The sequence below is a fragment of the Erythrolamprus reginae genome, chromosome 2 (assembly GCF_031021105.1).
Source record: "Erythrolamprus reginae isolate rEryReg1 chromosome 2, rEryReg1.hap1, whole genome shotgun sequence".
Taxonomy (NCBI): domain Eukaryota; kingdom Metazoa; phylum Chordata; class Lepidosauria; order Squamata; family Dipsadidae; genus Erythrolamprus; species Erythrolamprus reginae.
In genome coordinates, this window is record NC_091951.1 from 149458227 (window position 1) to 149477425 (window position 19199).

A 19199-nucleotide genomic window follows, 5' to 3' on the forward strand; every position below is an offset into this window, starting at 1 on the left:
CCCCGCTATTTCAAGGAGGCGGGACCAGAAGTGTTAACCCCGCCTCTCGCCGGGTGGTGACTGCGTTGTGTGGGCCCGGCGGCCGCCGCCGCCGCTCTTTTTTTCCCTCCCTCCTCCTGTTTCGCCGCCTCTTCCTCCCTCCCTCTTTTTTTCCCCCTCCCTCCCTCCCGCAGTCATCGCCCGGGCGCGCGCCATGGCGGAGCCGCCCGCTTCTCCCGCCTCGCCAGGAGCTTCGCCGGTGGCCACTGCAACCCCAGCCGCCGGCTTTCAGCGGCTGCTCTTCACTCACGACCTGGTGTCCGGCCGCTATCGAGGTTCGGTGCGCTTCGGCCTAGTCCGTGTCATGCATGGCGAGGATTCCGACTCGGAGGAAGAGGACGGCGGCGGCGGCGGCGGACGAGGCCCCGGAGGAGGCGGCCCCGGGGGTGGTGGAGGAGGAGGAGGAGCCGGCAGCTCCGGCGGCTCCGAGTCCGGGGGCCCCGGCGGGGGCGAGGAGAGCCGCGGGAGCCCCCTCCGCCGCGGGTACGTGCGAGTCCAGTGGTACCCGGAGGGCATCAAGCAACACGTCAAAGAGACCAAGGTATAACGCGGCTTCGGCTCCCCTCGAGGCTCCCTTTTTTTTTTTTTTTTGCATTTCGTCCGCGCACACACACGCGGTGGGTTGAGTGGGTGGGGTGTCCGCAATGGGGCTGAGGCGGCGGCTGAGTAAAAGCGGGAGGGGGGAGAGGTGCATTAGGCTGGGGAAGGGCCTCCCGGGGTTGACAGGTGGGAGAGAATGGCCGGGTATTGGGGAGCAAATAGGGGGAGAAGGGGGACAGCGTTGGGGTGGGGACGTCGGAGAAGAAGTTGGCCTGGGAGAAGCTGTCTCTGGCCGCCAGAATGTGGAGAAGCCTCCCTTGCACCACTGGGGTTGACTGGTCTGCAGTGTCTTTTTTTTAAATGCAAAATAGACCTCATTTAGAGGCCCCAAGGGACTCTGGTTTCTGGAAATAAAAAGTTCCAGGGTTTTTTTTTAATCGCTCTGGGTCAAGCAGGTAGGATTGTACGATGACATTGGCTTCCGTTTGACCGACTCCCTACCTTTGGCCACGATTGCTCTCTTTTTTTTCTTCCCCCTTTACAGACAATATCAGTTGAAGGGAAAAGCTCTGCATTATTAGTGCCTTTTGAGAAATGGCACTACAGCACTAGGCAAGCCTCCTTTGGGCAGCCTCCTGATTCTTGCATCCTTACCTCATCTTTCCCAAAGTCATTTTAAACAAAAATAATTTGTAAGGAAATGCATCCTTTAGAGCGTCATCCACCATAGTTTGGGCCTCACCTGTAATTCTCTGTAGTGTAGGAATCTTAGTATATTAGAAATAATCATACTTTATTTGTTTTTGTTATTTGTTTTTGTTTGATATTTTTGTTATTGTTGTTTTTTGTGTGTTTTTTTGGTTGTTGTTTGTATTTTTGTATTTTACAAATGCATGCATGTTTATTTTCATTTACTATGTTCTTTTTAAGGAATTCAAATAAAAATTATTTTAAAAAAAAAGAAATAATCATTCTTGGCTTAATTAAGGCATTTTTCTTGTCTTGCAGTAATATTTTGGGGTTGTTAGGTTGCTTCTAGTTAAAAGAACTGCATCCAACCTCCATTTCTGACTATGGTTCTAAATATGTAGGTGGAGTTTCTGAAAGTACTGTATAATTTATTATTTATACATTTAGAATTCAAGCATATTTTTAATGAGACCTTAAAATTATATTAAGGGTGGTTTGTATTATCCCATCTGAAATTGAGTCTAAAGAACTCATTTTTTATTAATATTGTTTTTGTTTATTAAATTATGATAGATTCTGATTTCTGGAATAAAGAAAATGACTATAACAAAATACCTTTGAAATGAAAAATATTGGAGATTGAAAACTTTTGATTGGAACACAAATTGTCCATTGTGCTTTGTGGGGAGGGGAAAATAACCATCCTGCTATGGTATGTGTATAGAATAGAACAGAACAGAATTTTTTATTGGCCAAGTGTGATTGGACACACAAGGAATTTGTCTTTGGTGCATATGGTCTCAGTGTACGTAAAAGAAAATATACATTTGTCAAGAGTCATGAGGTACAACACTTAAGGATTGTCATAGGGTACAAATAAGCAATCAGGAAACAATGTTAATAAAAATAATAAGGATGCAAGCAACAAGTTACAGTCATAAAGTCATAAGTGAGAGGAGATGGGTAATAGGAACTATGAGAACAGTAATAGTAATGCAGTCTTAGTGAATAGTTTTGACAATGGTGAGGGAATTACTTGTTTAGCAGAATGATGGCAGTAATTGGTTTTTTTTCTGCAATGTGTGTATGTTTCTGTACATACATACACATACACACAGACAATAGAAAGTTAAATGTGATGTACTGTAGTCCTAAATGAATTATTTTTAATTTCTCTAGTGAAGTGATTTCTCTAGCAAAGTTTGTAAACTAATTTACATCAAGATTTCAGGAGTGTAAAGTTTGAATACAAAGTTGTTTTCTAAGAGTCTCACAAAAAGGAGGGAAGGAATAGGGACTAAGATAACCTAAGAAAACAAAAGAATGTCTGGATCTAAAAGTTTATGAGACTGATACTATGTCTCACATAATTATGTGCTGTTAGAGGTAAGTCCTGTACACATTGTTGCAAACATAACCTTTTGATCTGGAATTTATGCATGCTTCTCTATAAAGAAAGTGATGCATTCATTTTAAAATAGAATATGTAAGTGCTATTGATGTTTTTCAATTGTTGCATCCATTATATCTAAGAAGAATAGAAAAATGGTGTCACCAGCAAAACAAAAACTTTCAAAGTTTGTATCTAAAAGATTCAAAACATGAATGGTTATTGGGCCCAGAGATATACAGTGATCCCCCGTTTATTGCGTCCCCAACCATTGCGAACAGGGTACTTCGCTATTTTTCAACCCGGAAGTCAAAAATACCATCTACGCATGCGTGCCGGGCACGCATGCGTAGATGGCAGCGGCTTCCCTGGGTCTTCCCCCTCTTGCTGGCGTCAGCGAGGAGTTTCCCCACCGCCCACGCAAACTCCTCGCTGCCGCTCGCCCGCCCTTCGCCTGCCCACGCCGTTCGCTCCCCCCTCTTGCTGTCGGGAGGGCGAGAAGCCCTCCCCAGCACCCGCTCGCCCGCCCTTCGCCCTGGCGGAGAAATTCCAGCCCCCCACCTGGTCCCGCCCGATCCTCCTCCCTGAGGCAGCTCGCCCTCCCATGGCCGCTTCCTCCACCCTCTATTGCAAGCCTCTCTCCTCCCATATTCTGCCCCCCTCCCAGCTTCCAAGCCGCATTCGCCTTCCTCCGCCACCACCAGCATCCAGCTCCCGGCCAAGCAGCCAGGAAAGCCGAGCCGGGCGTGGCGGGGAACATCGGCGCGGGAGGCAGGAGACGGCTGCCGTCACCGCCATACGCGGCTCGGCTTCCCTGGCTGCTGCTCCGGTCGCCCGACCGTCTCCTGCCTCCCGTGCCGATGTTCCCTGCCAAGCCTGGCTCGGATTCCCTGGCTGCTTGGCCGGGGGGGGGGGGGGGCTCGGCCGAAAGGAGCTGGAGACGCAGAGCTGAATACACCCCTTCATCCCCAAAGGCCGGCCTTTTTCTCTGGGAGGGAAGATGACGTGCCGGTGGCACAGGGGCGAGGGGCGGGAGGCAAATCGCTGCGTCTCCAGCCCCTTTTGGCCGAGCCCCCCCCCCTCCGGCCAAGCAGCCAGGGAAGCCGAACTGGGCTTGGCGGGGAACATCGGCACGGGAGGCAGCTTCTGCCGGACATGGGCAATGGGCGGGACAGAGAAGCGGGGAGAATCAGGAGGCTCCTTTGGCAGCTGGGGGCTGCCTGGCTTTGTTGTTTTGGCTGCAGCGGGTGCCAGGCAGCCTCCAACCGCCAAAGGAACCTCCTGATTCTTCCCGCTTCTCTGTCCCGCCCATTGCCCATGTCCGGCAGAAGCTGCTGCCTTATTGCTCTTTGCCGGCGGGATGCAAAGTGCTGGGGTGGGAGGGTGTCCTGACAGCCCCCCCACCCATATGCTTCGCCTCCCGCCGGGCAAGAGCGCTCGGGTGGCAACTTCTTCTAGATACGGGCGATGTCCACGCTCTCTCTCGGCGCTTTCGAGCCGAGTCCGTGAGCGAGTTCGCTCCCGGACTCGGCTCGAAGGCGGCGAGAGACAGCGCCAAGGCACGGGCCTGTCCACGCTCTCTCTCGGCGCTTTCGAGCCGAGTCCGTGAGCGAGTTCGCTCCCGGACTCGGCTCGAAGGCGGCGAGAGACAGCGCCAAGGCACGGGCCTGTCCACGCTCTCTCTCGGCGCTTTCGAGCCGAGTCCGTGAGCGAGTTCGCTCCCGGACTCGGCTCGAAGGCGGCGAGAGACAGCGCCAAGGCACGGGCCTGTCCACGCTCTCTCTCGGCGCTTTCGAGCCGAGTCCGTGAGCGAGTTCGCTCCCGGACTCGGCTCGAAGGCGGCGAGAGACAGCGCCAAGGCACGGGCCTGTCCACGCTCTCTCTCGGCGCTTTCGAGCCGAGTCCGTGAGCGAGTTCGCTCCCGGACTCGGCTCGAAGGCGGCGAGAGACAGCGCCAAGGCACGGGCCTGTCCACGCTCTCTCTCGGCGCTTTCGAGCCGAGTCCGTGAGCGAGTTCGCTCCCGGACTCGGCTCGAAGGCGGCGAGAGACAGCGCCAAGGCACGGGCCTGTCCACGCTCTCTCTCGGCGCTTTCGAGCCGAGTCCGTGAGCGAGTTCGCTCCCGGACTCGGCTCGAAGGCGGCGAGAGACAGCGCCAAGGCACGGGCCTGTCCACGCTCTCTCTCGGCGCTTTGGAGCCGAGTCCGTGAGCGAGTTCGCTCCCGGACTCGGCTCGAAGGCGGCGAGAGACAGCGCAAAGGCACGGGCCTGTCCACGCTCTCTCTCGGCGCTTTCGAGCCGAGTCCGTGAGCGAGTTCGCTCCCGGACTCGGCTCGAAGGCGGCGAGAGACAGCGCCAAGGCACGGGCCTGTCCACGCTCTCTCTCGGCGCTTTCGAGCCGAGTCCGTGAGCGAGTTCGCTCCCGGACTCGGCTCGAAAGCGCCGAGAGACAGCGCCCCCCGGACCCCCAACCCGGGTTTGGGGGGCTGCTAGGAAGCCCTCCATGCCGGCGGCAAACAGCCGCGCCGCCCCCAATCTTCGGCTCCTCGCTAGCGCTGTGGGAGTAAAAACACCATCTGCACATGCGCAGACGGTGTTTTTACTTCCGCATCGCTACTTCGCGAAAACCCGCTCGTTGCGGGGGCTCCTGGAACGGAACCCTCGCAACGAGCGGGGGATCACTGTATACGTACACAATAAATGTATTAATTGTAGATAAACCTTTGGAGCTTTCCTTTAATCCTTTGAAGAAATAATCCAGGAAACTAGTTCTGCAAAGTCTGATTAAAATTTATTAGGAATTGACTTGTCAAATCATTGGATTTGACAAAAACTGATGGATTCAATTCAGAAATTATAAAAGCCAGCCCATATTAGATCCCTATCATAATTTTTGCTTTATAAAACATGTCATATATGCTGGGACAATATGTTTATAGTTGGAGTAGGAGGGTTGGATAGTCATATCATTCACGTTTTAGTACAGTATACAGTACATCCCAAAGGGATATATTTAACATTCTCAAATGAGCAATCTTTATTATATTTTCTTATCCAAAGGAATACATTCAAACTGTTATAATTATATGACAAATACCTTATTTTTCTTAGATGAGAAGCTTTAAACTTGGCACTCTCTTCCTGAGATTTAGATTATGAATTCATTTATTTTTTTCTTTAAAAAAAAGGAAGTTGAAGGAAACATTTTCTGATATAATTATGGCTGTGGGTTCTGCCTCCCAAGGACAATTCCATCTGTCCGTCCATCACCCTGGGGAGGGGGAATTACTCCTCGATCCACAGCTTACAATAGAGCACCAGCTTTCAGCTGTGGCAAGGAGGGCGTTTGCCCAGGTTCAGCTAGTACACCAGTTGCGGCCCTATTTGGACCGGGACTCACTGCTCACAGTCACTCATGCCCTCATCACCTCGAGGTTCGACTACTGCAACGCTCTCTACATGAGGCTACTTTTGAAAAGTGTTCGGAAACTGCAGATCGTGCCGAATGCGGATGCGAGAGCAATCATGGGCCTACCCAGATATGTCCATGTCTCATCAACACTCCACGGCCTACACTGGCTGCCGATCAGTTTCCGGTCACAATTCAAAGTGTTGGTTAGGAACCTATAAAGCCCTTCATGGCATTGGACCAGAATACCTTCGGGACCGCCTTCTGCCGCACGAATCCCAGTGGCCGATTAGATCCCACAGAGTTGGCCTTCTCCAGGTTCCGTCGACTAAACAATGTTGGCTGGCAGGGCCCAGGGGAAAAGCCTTCTCTGTCGCAGCCCCAGCACTCTGGAATCAACTCCCTCCAGAGATTCAAACAGCCCCCGGCCTCCTCACCTTCCGTAAAATGCCGAAGACTCACCTTTGTCGCCAAGTGTGGGGATAATTTCCTCCCCCTCCCCTTTCATTGTATTTTCCGACCTCTGTTGTATGATGAATGGGTTGAATGTATACGATTGTGTAGTTGGTGATTTTATAATACTGGTTATGTTTATTAATGCTTTTAATTGATTTTTACATTTTATTATTAGATTTGTAATGTATCGTGTTATTGTTGTGTTGTGAGCCGCCCCGAGTCTAATAAATAATAATAATAATGCTGGCACAGCATAATGTTTAGAGTTGGAGTAGGAGGGTTTGATAGTTGTATCATTCACATTTTAGTGCAATCTACATCCCAAAGGGATATATTTAACATTCTTAAATGAGCAATATTTATTATATATTCTTATCCAAAGGAATACATTCAATTATATTACAAATACATTATTTTTCTTAGATGAGAAACTTTAAACTTGGCACTCTCTTCCTGAGATTCAGATTATAAATTCATTTATTTTTTCTAAAAAAGGAAGTTGAAGGAAACATTTTCTGATATAATTATGGTGCTATTTGCATTCCATGCCATCTCTTGGTTGAGGAATTTGATCTGTGATAAATATTCTCTCTTGCTACTTCAAATAGTACAAAAAACTACGGTAATCCAATTTTTATTTTTATTTTTACAATTCTGTTTGATTGGAAGATACAGGCAGTTACAAAACTGTGGTTGTACTTAATGAGAAGAAAGAAGTAGCTCTTGTTTCTGGTACCTTTAAAATAATTATTTGGATTCCATGTGAGAATAGTTCTTCACTCATTTTGATTAAATTGGCATGCCTTTTTAGGCTTTGGAGAAGAGTTGGGAGAACTGGATGGAGCTGAGCGTTTACTGGCCTGGTACCCTTCCTGATGCCACACAGAGTTCGCAGCAGCTAATTTTTTTCCTTTGCGAGTATCATGGTGTCCTAGTGGTGACAACTCTTGCTTCCCATTTGGAAGATTGGAAATTCAGTCCTAGGTAGTGACAGATGTTTCTCTCCTAGGCATCTGTGTAAACCTGAAAAAAGATACTGTTTCGTTAAATGTTACACTGGCTTTTTTTCCCTTAAAGCAGCATTTTTTTTTGTATTGAAGCCTAAAAAATGTAACTTATCGCTATGCTGGTAACAAGTTCTGAAACATTTCTTTTGAATCATTTTTTGAAGTTCACAGCTCAAAAAATAATAATAATAATAATAATAATAATTATTATTATTATTATTATTATTATTATTTATTGGATTTGTATGCCGCCCCTCTCTGTAGACTCGGGGCGGCTAACAACAATGATAAAAACAGCATGTAACAATCCAATACAGTAGTCCCTCACCTATCGCTGGTGTTACGTTCCAGACCTGGCCGCGATAGGTGAAATCCGCGATGGGGAATTTATCGACTGATAGTACTTATTTAAGTATTTATATTGTAATTGTTTGGTAAGTTTTCATTGTTTTAAGTGTTTATAAACCCTTCCCACACAGTATTTATTTTAGATACAGTATTTAAATACAGTATTTACAATTTTAGATTTATTTATTTTTTTGGAAAAACCTGCTGATCGAGTTCGGCGGGCTGTTTAAATCTGCCGATTGACTTCCTCAGAAACCCGCGATGAAGTGAAGCCGCAGTAGGTGAAGCGCAGTATAGGGAGGGACTACTGTACTAAAACAACTAAAAAAAAACTTATTATAAAACCAAACATACACGCAAACGTACCATGCATAAATTGTAAGGCCTAGGGCGAAGGAATATCTCAGCTCCCCCATGCCTAAGAGCAGAGATGGGTTTTAAGGAGCTTACGAAATGCGAGGAGGGTGGGGGCAATTCTGATTTCTGGGGGGAGCTGGTTCCAGAGGGCTGGGGCCGCCACAAAAAGGCTCTTCCCCTGGGTCCCACCAAACGACATTGTTTAGTTGACGGGACCGGGACCCGGAGAAGGCCCACTCTGTGGGACCTAACTGGTCACTGGGATTCGTGCGGCAGAAGGCGGTCCCAGAGATAATCTGGTTCAGTGCCATGAAGGGCTTTATAGGTCATAACCAACACTTTGAATTGTGACCGGAAACTGATCGGCAACCTATGCAGACTGCGGAGTGTTGGTGTAACATGGGCATATTTAGGGAAGCCCATGATTGCTCTCGCAGCTGCATTCTGCACGATCTGAAGCTTCCGAACAATAAAGGGAATGCTTAAACAACACAATATAACTCCAAGTAAATCAAACTTCTGTGGAATCAAACAGTCCACTTAGGAAGCAACCCTGGTTGACAATCAATTTCACATGCTGTTGTACACATTCAACTTTGTACAGAACAAAGTATTCAATGAGAATATTTCATTCATTCAGATCTAGGATGTGTTGTTTCAGTGTTCCCTTTATTTTTTTTGAGCAGCATATGTTCCACCCTCTCTGCCACAAAGATCCAAGGTCCAAGAGACATCTAGATCAAGTGTGTCCAACCTTTTGGCATCCCTGACTGCATTCAGTGAAATGGAATTATCTTGTGCCGCATTAAAATAACTATAATATAATTAATTATATAAATAACAAAGTTCATTTTTGGTCAGGAACAAAAACAGCATAGTCACACTATGTGATGATGTCTGGCTGAAACAGAATGGGGATAATGCATCCATCCTTGCTTTTCCTGACCTCTTGATGGCTTTTGATACTTTAGGGCCGATTTGGGAAGTTGGAGGTTGGCGGCACAATTCTTGTGCTCATTCACCTCTTTCCTCTGAGGTCAGGGAATGAGAGATCCAGCCCAGGGCTCCTTTTTGTGTGGGTTCCCAGAAGGCTTGGTGTATTGTCTGGTCCTTTCTCAAATCTACACAAAAGCACTAGGTGAGAACATCCATCACCATAGTTTGAGACATCATCAGTATGCTGATACTACAACTAGGATGAATTGTCTAGGATGAATTAAGTGGTGCTGTGGATTATTTTTTTGCAGTACCTGTAAGGCTGTGGTGGTCTGGATGATGAACAAACTTGTACATAGGGGGCTCCTTTGTATCCAGGGCAGGTGTCTGCAACCTGTGGCTTAGGAACTGCATGTGACTCTTTGGGCCCTCTGCTGTGGCTTCCTGTCAGGTGATCTCACCAGGGCTGGCTTTTCCCCTCGTCCTCTCCTCCCAGTCACTCCTTGCCTGGCCTGAGAAAGCAAGGGAAACAAAGCAGGATGGAGAAGCAGCCAGGACTGATTCTCTGGTGCCTCAGTCTTGCTGGAGCTTCTGCTGGCCCTTGTTGGTGCTTGGCATGTCTCGGTCGCTTGGGCTGATAGACACACAACTTGCTCTGCGCCCCAAGATACTGGCCCGACCTGGCCTCAACCACTGTATGTATGGTTTGGGGGTCATGCGACTGGGTGTGAATAAGTGACGTCGAGTTGGCCACTCCCACTCAGGTTTTGTGGCTCCCGGTGTTTTGTTTCCAGTGGGAAACAGGTCCAAATATCCTCTTTGTTTAAGGTTACAGATCCCTGGTCTAGGGGTTTCTCGGCTTTGATCTTCAATGGGGTGAACCTCCCAAGACAGACTCTGTGTGTAATCTGGAGCACCTCAAGAAACAGGTGGCAGACTTGCTAGGAGGGCCCTTTGTCCAATTATCTACTTGTTATGCCACTTCCTGGATCAGGAGGCCATCCTCATAGCCGTTCCTGGCCTGGTCATCTCCCTATGGACTACAGTGTTCCCTCGATTTTCGCAGGGGATGCATTCTGAGACCGCCCACGAAAGTCGAATTTCCACAAAGTAGAGATGCGGAAGTAAATACACTATTTTTGGCTATGAACAGTATCACAAGCCTTCCCTTAGCACTTTAAACCCCTAAATTGCAATTTCCCATTCCCTTAGCAACCATTTAGATTACTACTCACCCTGTTTATTAAAGTTTATTTAAAAAAATATTTATTAAAGGCAAACAAAAGTTTGGCAAAGACATATGATGTCATCAGACGGGAAAAACCGTGGTATAGGGAAAAAACCATGAAGTATTTTTTAATTAATATTTTTGAAAAACCGTGGTATAGACTTTTCGCGAAGTTTGAACCCACGAAAATCGAGGGAACACTGTATTGCAATGCAGACTACAGACTATTATAGTACACGGGGCTACCCTTGAAGAGTATCCAGAAGCTTCAGCTAGTGCAGAGTGCAACCCCACAGGCATGTATTGCCTTTACTGTGCGAACTGCATTGGGTACATTTTCTTCAGAGTTCAATTCAAGGGGTTGTTTATGACCTTTAAAGCCCTATACCAGGGCTGTCAAACTTGCAGTCCGCCCACACCCGATTTAACAAAGTTGGGGAAAATCACAATACGTCAAGTGATCCCGCTGTGACAATGCAAGTTTGACATCCCTGTCCTGCATGGTGTGCAACCAGGTTACCTGAGGAACCATTTTATTTTCATCACATTGTTTGTTGATTGATTGATTGATTGATTGATTGATTGATTGGACTTACCACCCCTCTCCGTGGACTCGGAGCCTACCCAACCAATCAGACAGGGAAAGATATGTTATGGATTCCATCGATTAATCAATTTTGATGGGAGATGGGCTCCAAGAAGAATGCATTCACTGCTATTTCCCAGTCCTGTGGAATATTCTCCTCCAACAATAGAGGTGGGGGCCCTATCTCCTGGCCTTTCAAACGGATTTGAACACATGGCTCTGCTGAGTCTGTGAGTCTCTTAAGTATTGTATAATGCAATTCAGGGTACTGTAGTTCGCACCTTAAGATCCTCTCCTCGTCTCTTAACTTTTAACATTTTAATTTTGCTTCTACCTGGCTTCTTTTATTAATGTATTGCATTTTTAAATGGCATTTACACTCCTATGCTTTTAATTGTACATTGCCCAGAGTCACTCTTAAGAATGAGATGGGTGGTATCTAAATCTGCTAAATAAATAATAAAGGTGCAGGGTAGTAATCATGTTCAAAACGTGAAATCTTTCAGCAATTTAGTCTGAAAACAAGAAAGATGACAGTTACAATGAAGCTATTGTATTGTGGGAAGAAGTTATTTATGAAAGTCCATTAAATTGAAGAGAACCTGGTTTTTTAGCAATTTGGAATATTACCAATGATGTTGGGACAAAAAATTCCTTGCAACAAGGTATACTTAATAAGGGTTTCACCACACTGCAATAGCTGGAATAAATTAAATTTCTTCAATTATTACTTTTACAATTTTTCTCAATATGAAAATTCTGCATATTGCCTACAGTTCATTTTCAGCTATCTTCAGAAAGTCAAGTTTTGTTAGGAATCTATTTACATTCTTCTGAATCTATTTACATTCTTCTGAATCCTATACCCTTCTTAGATTTATTAATCTGCATTGTAAGCCATGAACGAGGTTAATGAAAGCATGTGAAAAAAACAATCTTTTTCATCATGTTTGAATTGATCCCCTTCATTTAGGCTGTTATGAGTCTATTGCTATTATCTACTTCCACAATGGAATTATTTCTAAGCTTTTCTTCATTCAGTTGTGAAGGGGGGAAATGTTAGCTCTCTTCCAAACTTAATTCAAGCAGCTAATACTTTCCTTCAAAATTCTAAAGGGTTTTAGTCTCAAATGCTCAAATGAAAATGTATATCCATATCAATTTGCCTGTGAACTAAAATTGCCCAATAGTCTAAATACTGCCATTTGGGGAACGTGTGGCATATATTATACTCTATGCACATAAGAAGCTCTCTTTTTTCATGCTCCCCAATATTGAAAGGTAATATGTTTGTAAGGAAGGTATTTAATAATTTCCATTTCAAGACGCAACTTCTTTCTGCAGTTTAGGAATTAAAATTATTGCTTTATTTTTTGAGACAACTACATGCTTTTGCAATCTGAAAATAGAAATGTTCCACTGTATCCACTATAGGTGCAGCAAAAAAAGAGGTACAGTGGTACCTCTACTTAAGAACTTAATTCGTTCCGTGACCAGGTTCTTAAGTAGAAGCAATTTTTTCCCCATAGGAATCAATGTAAAAGCAAATACTGCGTGCAAACTCATTAGGAAAGAAATAAAAGCTCCGAATTTGGGTGGGAGGAGGAAGAAGAAGAAGAAGAGGACAGTCGCTGCTGAAGGAAGAAGGTGAGGTGAGCGCCCCCTTTTGCTTTTCCGCGGCCAGACGCTCCGGGATGCAACGTCGCACCGGATGTACGGGAGGCAGCGTGATAGAGTCACCACAGCAAAGTGGTTTATTCCCTCTCCAAGTGCCCAGAGAAAGGAAAACGCTCAATTTGCTCTGGGCTGTCAAAGCCTTCTTAAGCGCCACCGAAAGGCTCCTCTGGTAGCCCAGAAAAGACCGAGGTGGCTGGGATTCAATGGGGAATGGCAGGAAACTGGCCAGGCCTTCGTGCTACTCTCAAATTTCCTGGGGTATTTTTCCCGGCTCGGGTTCTTAAGTAGAAAATGGTTCTTAAGTAGAGGCGTTCTTAAGTAGAGGTGTACCACTGTATATAATTTTGTTTTTATATTTAAGGGTGATGATGGAGAGAGAGAGAGAAAAGAATTCTAGATCTTCTTACATTTATTAAAAAGAATTGGAAATGTTGACGCAATACTAATAATCTGAGCTATTGGCCTATCAGCCATCTAAAAATCCTAATATAACAGACTTCTTGCTTCTCACATTTTATCTACTCTCTTGGGAGATTACCTAAGAAGTATCTGATACTTATAGTAGCTTGATAGATCATGAAAACAAAGGGCTTCCCACAATTAGTCTAAGATTTATACAGTTGAACTCTTAACCTGACTAGTCCTCTTGTATAACCATAACAAGGTAATATATTATTTTCTTCAATTTGCCTGCATGTTAAACACCATATATAAGGTGATGACTCTGCTACTGAGGTTATTTTAATAGAATACTGTATTAGCATGTCTAATTTATTATGTGAAATGAAAATGTTAACTTGAGTGGCATTCCTCTTTCTGAAAGAGTTTTTTAAAGTAGCATGAGAAAAATAACTAATATTCTGCATTTACCAGAGTCAAAGTTGGTAGGAACCTTGTGTTAATTTGTTCACTGGAAATTTTCTTTTCTGAGATGAGAATTTAAAAAGAGAATAGAAAACATAAGATTTCATTTAAATCTTTAAGTCTGGTATTCTACTAAACTTGAGGGTCATTTAAAAGCCTCATTCTGTTTGGCTTGCTCTTTTTCCCAACTGATGATCTATTGGCTCTTATGTGCTATTAGATTGTATAGGAAATGGCATCCTCTTATTTCTCTCCTCCCCTACAGTCCGAGTACTACAGTATCATGCGGCCAATGATAAAAAAAGCCAGAATAAACAACAAAATTTGCTCCATTATTTGTATTCCAAATGATGCAAAACATTTCTGTCTTAGTTGAATATCCAGTTACTTATTAATCTCTTAATAACCAGCTGAACATGTTTCTCCAATGAAGGAGAATATTTGTAGCTTTGTTTTGTACTGTATTTGTATTTGTAGGTTTGAATGAGGGGGTCCTTGGTGTTCTCTGAACTTGGTTGTTTTCTTGCAGATGTTTCATTACCCAAACTAGGCAATATCATAAATGGTAATCCTAGCACAGATAATGTTGTCTAGTTTGGGTAATGAAACATCTCCAAGAAAGAAAACCAAGCTCAGGGAGCTCCAAGAACTTGTTTTATTACTTCATCTTCTTTTCGTAAGATTTAGTGGCTATTACCTATTTCTCACTCACCTGGGCCCTTTTGAGGAGTTAAACCATGGTATCTAGAACAGAGGTAGGCAAAGTTGGCTCTTCTATGACTTGTGGACTTCAACTCCCAGAATTCCTGAGCCACTCATGCTAGCTTAGGAATTCTGGGAGTTGAAGTCCACATGTCATAGAAGAGCCAACTTTGCCTACCTCTGTTCTAGATACCATGGTTTAACTTTGCCTACCCCTAGTCTAGAACTATACATATATTCCTATCAGATATGGCCAAAGGAGCATAATCTCATAATCTGTATTATTTAGAATTTGTGTTCTGTCCCCCATTTACAATCACAATCGGGACTGCAAGTTTGTTGTGTGATCGGACCCAATTTTATTATCATTTTATTGCAATTTAGTTTAAGTGAATTGTGGTTAAGTGGATCACATATATAGTCATTAAGTGAAACTTCCCCAGTTGACTTTGTCAGAAGTGGCAAAGGTCACAATTCATGCTGATGTGACGGTAAGACACTGCAACCATCATAATTGCAAGTGGATTGTAATTATGTGACCACAGGAGTGGTGTGACAGTTATAACTTCAAGGATCCGTAGGTTGCTTTTTCTGAGACTATCATCTTGAACTGTTGTTAAAAGAAAAGATATAAATCAAGGACTAGCTGTATGCTATTACAATGTATTCCCCTCTGCTTCAGAAGATAAATGCTTAATGATAAATTCCAGAGTCTTTCTCAATGTTCGTATGAAGTTAATATGATATGTGATACCTGCTTGAATAGTCCCCTCTTCCATTTTTAGATTTGGGAACAAAATTACTCCACCTCTACTTTTAATTGCATTTCAAAATTATACACAGACTATATACTCAACATTTCTTTAGTATGCTAGGAAGCCAGTTAAGCATTCCTTGAAGACTAATTGGATGCTGCCATACTGTTTCCTTATTTATCAGTTTAAGGATTGAATTAATTTTGTATTGATATAGAAGGGCCATTAAGTGCATCTATCCATTTAGGTTTAATTTATTTTAGCTACTATCAATGTATGTTCATTCTATCCTGACGGTATAATTATTACAGTATTGTATTTTTATGTTGGTATTTTACTTTTTATTCCACTATTATTTCTTAAATGTTTCTTCTTTGTACACCACATTAGAAAAAATGAGAATACCCACTAGTGAAAATGCTACGGTTTTGTCTTTTAATGTTTCCTCTATAGAATGGGTTCAACGGTGGATAGCACCCAGAGTAGATAACAAAAACTCCCTCTTGTAATCTGTCTTGTTCCTTTCTTGAACAGTTTTGTCGCCCAAAACCCATTATTAATTTCTGTTAATGGTGTTCTTGGAATTCAGTGAATTTATACAAACAACTCGAGTACTGGGGATGGAAAGGCATTATCATCAGAAGCAGAGGTCTTCAAACTTGGGAACTTTAAGTCCTGTGGACTTCAACTCCCAGAATTCTCCAGCCAGCACAGCTGGCTGGAGAATTCTGGGAATTGAAGTCCACAGGTCTTAAAGTTTCCAAGTTTGGGGACCCCTGATCAGAAGTAAGCCTTTCCATTTTCCCCCTGTTCAAATTATTTACCTTCAAAATTACTGGTACTAGGGTGTTCAGCTTCAGATTCTTTATTGTTTTATGCTTTCTTTTCCATATACAAAAGATGGATGCTGTACCCAAAACTTTGAAATTTTGCATTGTTATTGTGCCTTTGTATATACAAGTAGTCCTTGTTTAATAACCACAGTTGGGACTAACACCCTAGTAATAGGGCCAAACCTCAGATTAATTCAGACAGTAGTTCCACTAGATTAAAGTATACCCAATCATCGCCTCCAGACTATTGGACAAAATGTCTCAAAATAAGGAATATGAAAAATAGTGAATTGGGATGGGCTGCTCTTTAAATCGTTATAGAGGCAATTGTTATGAGAAAGGAGATGTTGCTCAATAGATGAAAGATTTGAAACTTTAAAAAAAAATGGGAGAAACCAGCCAAGGGTCTTTTAAGATGGCAGAGTGGATTGGCAGCTAAATCAAAGTGTCTGCTTAGAAGTGGTTTAAGCTTCTAATGTGGATGACAAATAATCATTCATATTTTATTAAGAATAAAATACAAATGAAATTAGGGGAAAATAGGGGAGGGAACAAGATAAAGGTATAGGAGAAAGGGGAGGAGAAAGAAAGACACAGGTTTCCAACTCTTTAGCTCAGTAGAATAACATAGTAACAGTCTCAACTTTTTACTTTTAATATAATATGTATTAGTATTTCTATAACAACAAATTTAAACCCAAAGTCAATGAGGACCCAGATTGTGGGGGCAATAGGCTGGCTCTGTTAAAAAGTGCTATAGCTAACATGTTGTGAGCCGCCCTGAGTCTAAGGAGAAGGGCGGCATAAAAATCAAATAAATAAATAAATAAACTCAGTCTTTAAACAAAATGGGCATTAAGTGAACTTGTTCCTGTCCTTATGATTTACTTTAACTGTGAAAGTTCACTAAACAAGGCAGTCACTAAATGAGAACAATCTGTGCATGGGTCTGTATACATATTCAATTTTATTGATTTTTTTTAATGCAGATTTAAAAAATAAAGAAAAAGTAATAGCACTGATTATTTTTAGCATTCTAATTCCATAGATAAATAAAAACTGACAGACATACTACCATATTCCTCAGAGTATAAGACGCGCCTTCCTCCCCCAGAAGAGGGTAGAAATGTTGGTGCGTCTTATACACCGAATACAGCCATTTTTGGGCCCCCGAAGCCCTGCTCCACATCCCATTTCTGCAAAAAATGGGGTGCGCAGAGGGTTGGGAGGCCTGCAGAGTGCTCCTGGGTGCTGGGGGAAAGCAAAACCACCCCCATTTTTGCAATAAAAAAAGGCGGGTGAAAAATGGACCATTTTTTGCAAAAACAGTAGTGTTTTTGCCTTCCCCCAGTTCGCAGGAGTATTTCTGGGGTCTGGAGAAGACAAAAACTTTTTTTCCTTCCTTCCTTCCTGTTATGCTGGGTGTCACGTTACAAACCCCAATTAAGTCTGAAGTGTAAATTCAAACACACACTCTCTTGTAAAGTAAACAAAGGCAGTTTATCACAAAGAAAAAATATGATTCAAATGCACTTTTATCAGCCAAAGTGCTCTCCCACAAACCACAATTTTGAATGCTGTGATAAGCCAAAACAAAAGCAAAACAGATAAAGGCAGCTGTGAAGACGTCACAGCCAACCCCCCTTCAAGAGTCCTCAAGCCAAACTTAACTGTGAATTAGTCCAAGAGTCCTGGTAAAATCATGAAACAGTTCAAAGAGTCCTTGTAAAATCCTGATGTAAAAACACAGTTCTTTCTCTCTCCAAATGGATAATCTCCCACGCTGAGAGGCAACAACCCTGGCAATTTATCAGCAGCCCCATTAGCCTAATTGCCCCAGCCACAGGTGTTCTCCTTTATTTCCTATAATACTTGCGCAGTTGTTCCTTCCTTGACATCAACCTGCCTCTGCGAACATCTATGAATGCCTCCTCTTCTGAATCTAACGATGATAATGATGATGATTCACTAATGGGTTAATTAGCTCGATCCTACTTCACTTCCAGAATCTTTCTCTGACACAGACGCTTCACTGTTGGAAGCTGTTGGCAGTAAAACCAGCCTCTGATAATGTGAGGATTCTCCCACATCAACCCCCACAGTCCTTGGAGCAGGAGCTGGCCCAGAGCCAACCACAACACGTCCTTACCTCTTTGAAACCGTGGTGCATCTTAGGCACAAGTGTCTTATACACTGGTTCGTTTTATAGTCCAAAAATACAATAAATTAATACAAAAATTAACTGTATCACATATTCATATAATATTTAATAACTGTATTAAGCTTGGATCCATTGCTGTTGCCACCATCACAATATCCTTTACATCGGAGCATTTTCATGAATCACGCCCCAATCAGAAGAGATCTTCACAGATCACAGAGAAAGAGTTGTTGAAGTTCATGAAGCAAGTAAAGTCTAAAAAATCATGGTTAAATGTTTTGCCCACTAACCAAACATAGTCAGACAGAATAGTCTACAAATGGAGGTAATGCACGCAATTGTTAATTATTCTTCTCAGGGGTAACCACTCTACAAAAATCACCCAAAAATAAGAGAGGCAATGCTTTGACAAGTCACTCCCAAAAAATCTGTTTTGGGGTGACTTCTCTAAGCATTGCCTCCCTTATTTTTGGGTGATTTGCATGCCACTCTTGCATTGTCTCATGTCAGTGTTCATCTGTTTACCATAAGAGAAAAACTGAACAAGAATAATACTGTATGTATGAGAAGACACCAGGGGTGGGTTCCACTTACCTTCGCCAGCAGTTTGTATCGCAATGTTTTGTGCATGCTTGCGAGCGGTCAGGCAATTTCACTTCTGCGCATGCTGAGAAGGTGGATCAGCTGAGGAGCTGATCAGCTGTGCTTTGGTCGAAGAAATAAAGTTCAGTATTAACCCTGGGCAGACAGGTGGGCTTTTTTCAAAGCATAGAATGAAGAGAATTCTTCCAAACACATTAAAATTGTCTGAAAATTCAGGAAAAAATATGACGGTGAACATGGACTGGTACAGGCAGATCTGTGACGCCAAAATTACGTTCACCAGTGGGTTGCTAACAATTTGGGCGATCTGGCATGCTGGTCCCATGTTTGTCAAAAACTACCCAGAGGATCTAGAGATTATTGGAAGGTTGGACAGATGAAAGTGGAATGTTTTAGATGAATTAAAATATTCTGTATGAATCTCAATCTGACATTGAAGCATAGAGGTGGAGGTAATATAGCTTGAAATGTTCTTGGAGTCACTGGACCAGGCTGGATTGCAGTTAATGATGCTGGTGCATGAAATTAATCAGACCTTAACAGATTACTGGTTAATGCTTTTTGCCTTCTGAGAAGCTCATCACTTCCATCCACAAGCACACTAAGCAAACAGCCGGCA

General features: G+C 43.4%; 1 protein-coding gene across 2 annotated transcripts in view; it reads left to right on the top strand.

Moving 5' to 3' along the window:
• Positions 1-16: 16 nt before the first annotated feature.
• UBE2O (ubiquitin conjugating enzyme E2 O) overlaps positions 17-19199 on the top strand; it is a 93307-nt gene continuing 74124 nt past the window's right edge. For both annotated transcript variants that reach the window (XM_070739879.1, XM_070739880.1), the window contains exon 1: positions 17-580. In XM_070739879.1, coding sequence (XP_070595980.1) covers positions 194-580 — 387 coding nt within the window. In that variant the 5' untranslated portion in view covers positions 17-193. The remainder of the gene's footprint in view (positions 581-19199) is intronic.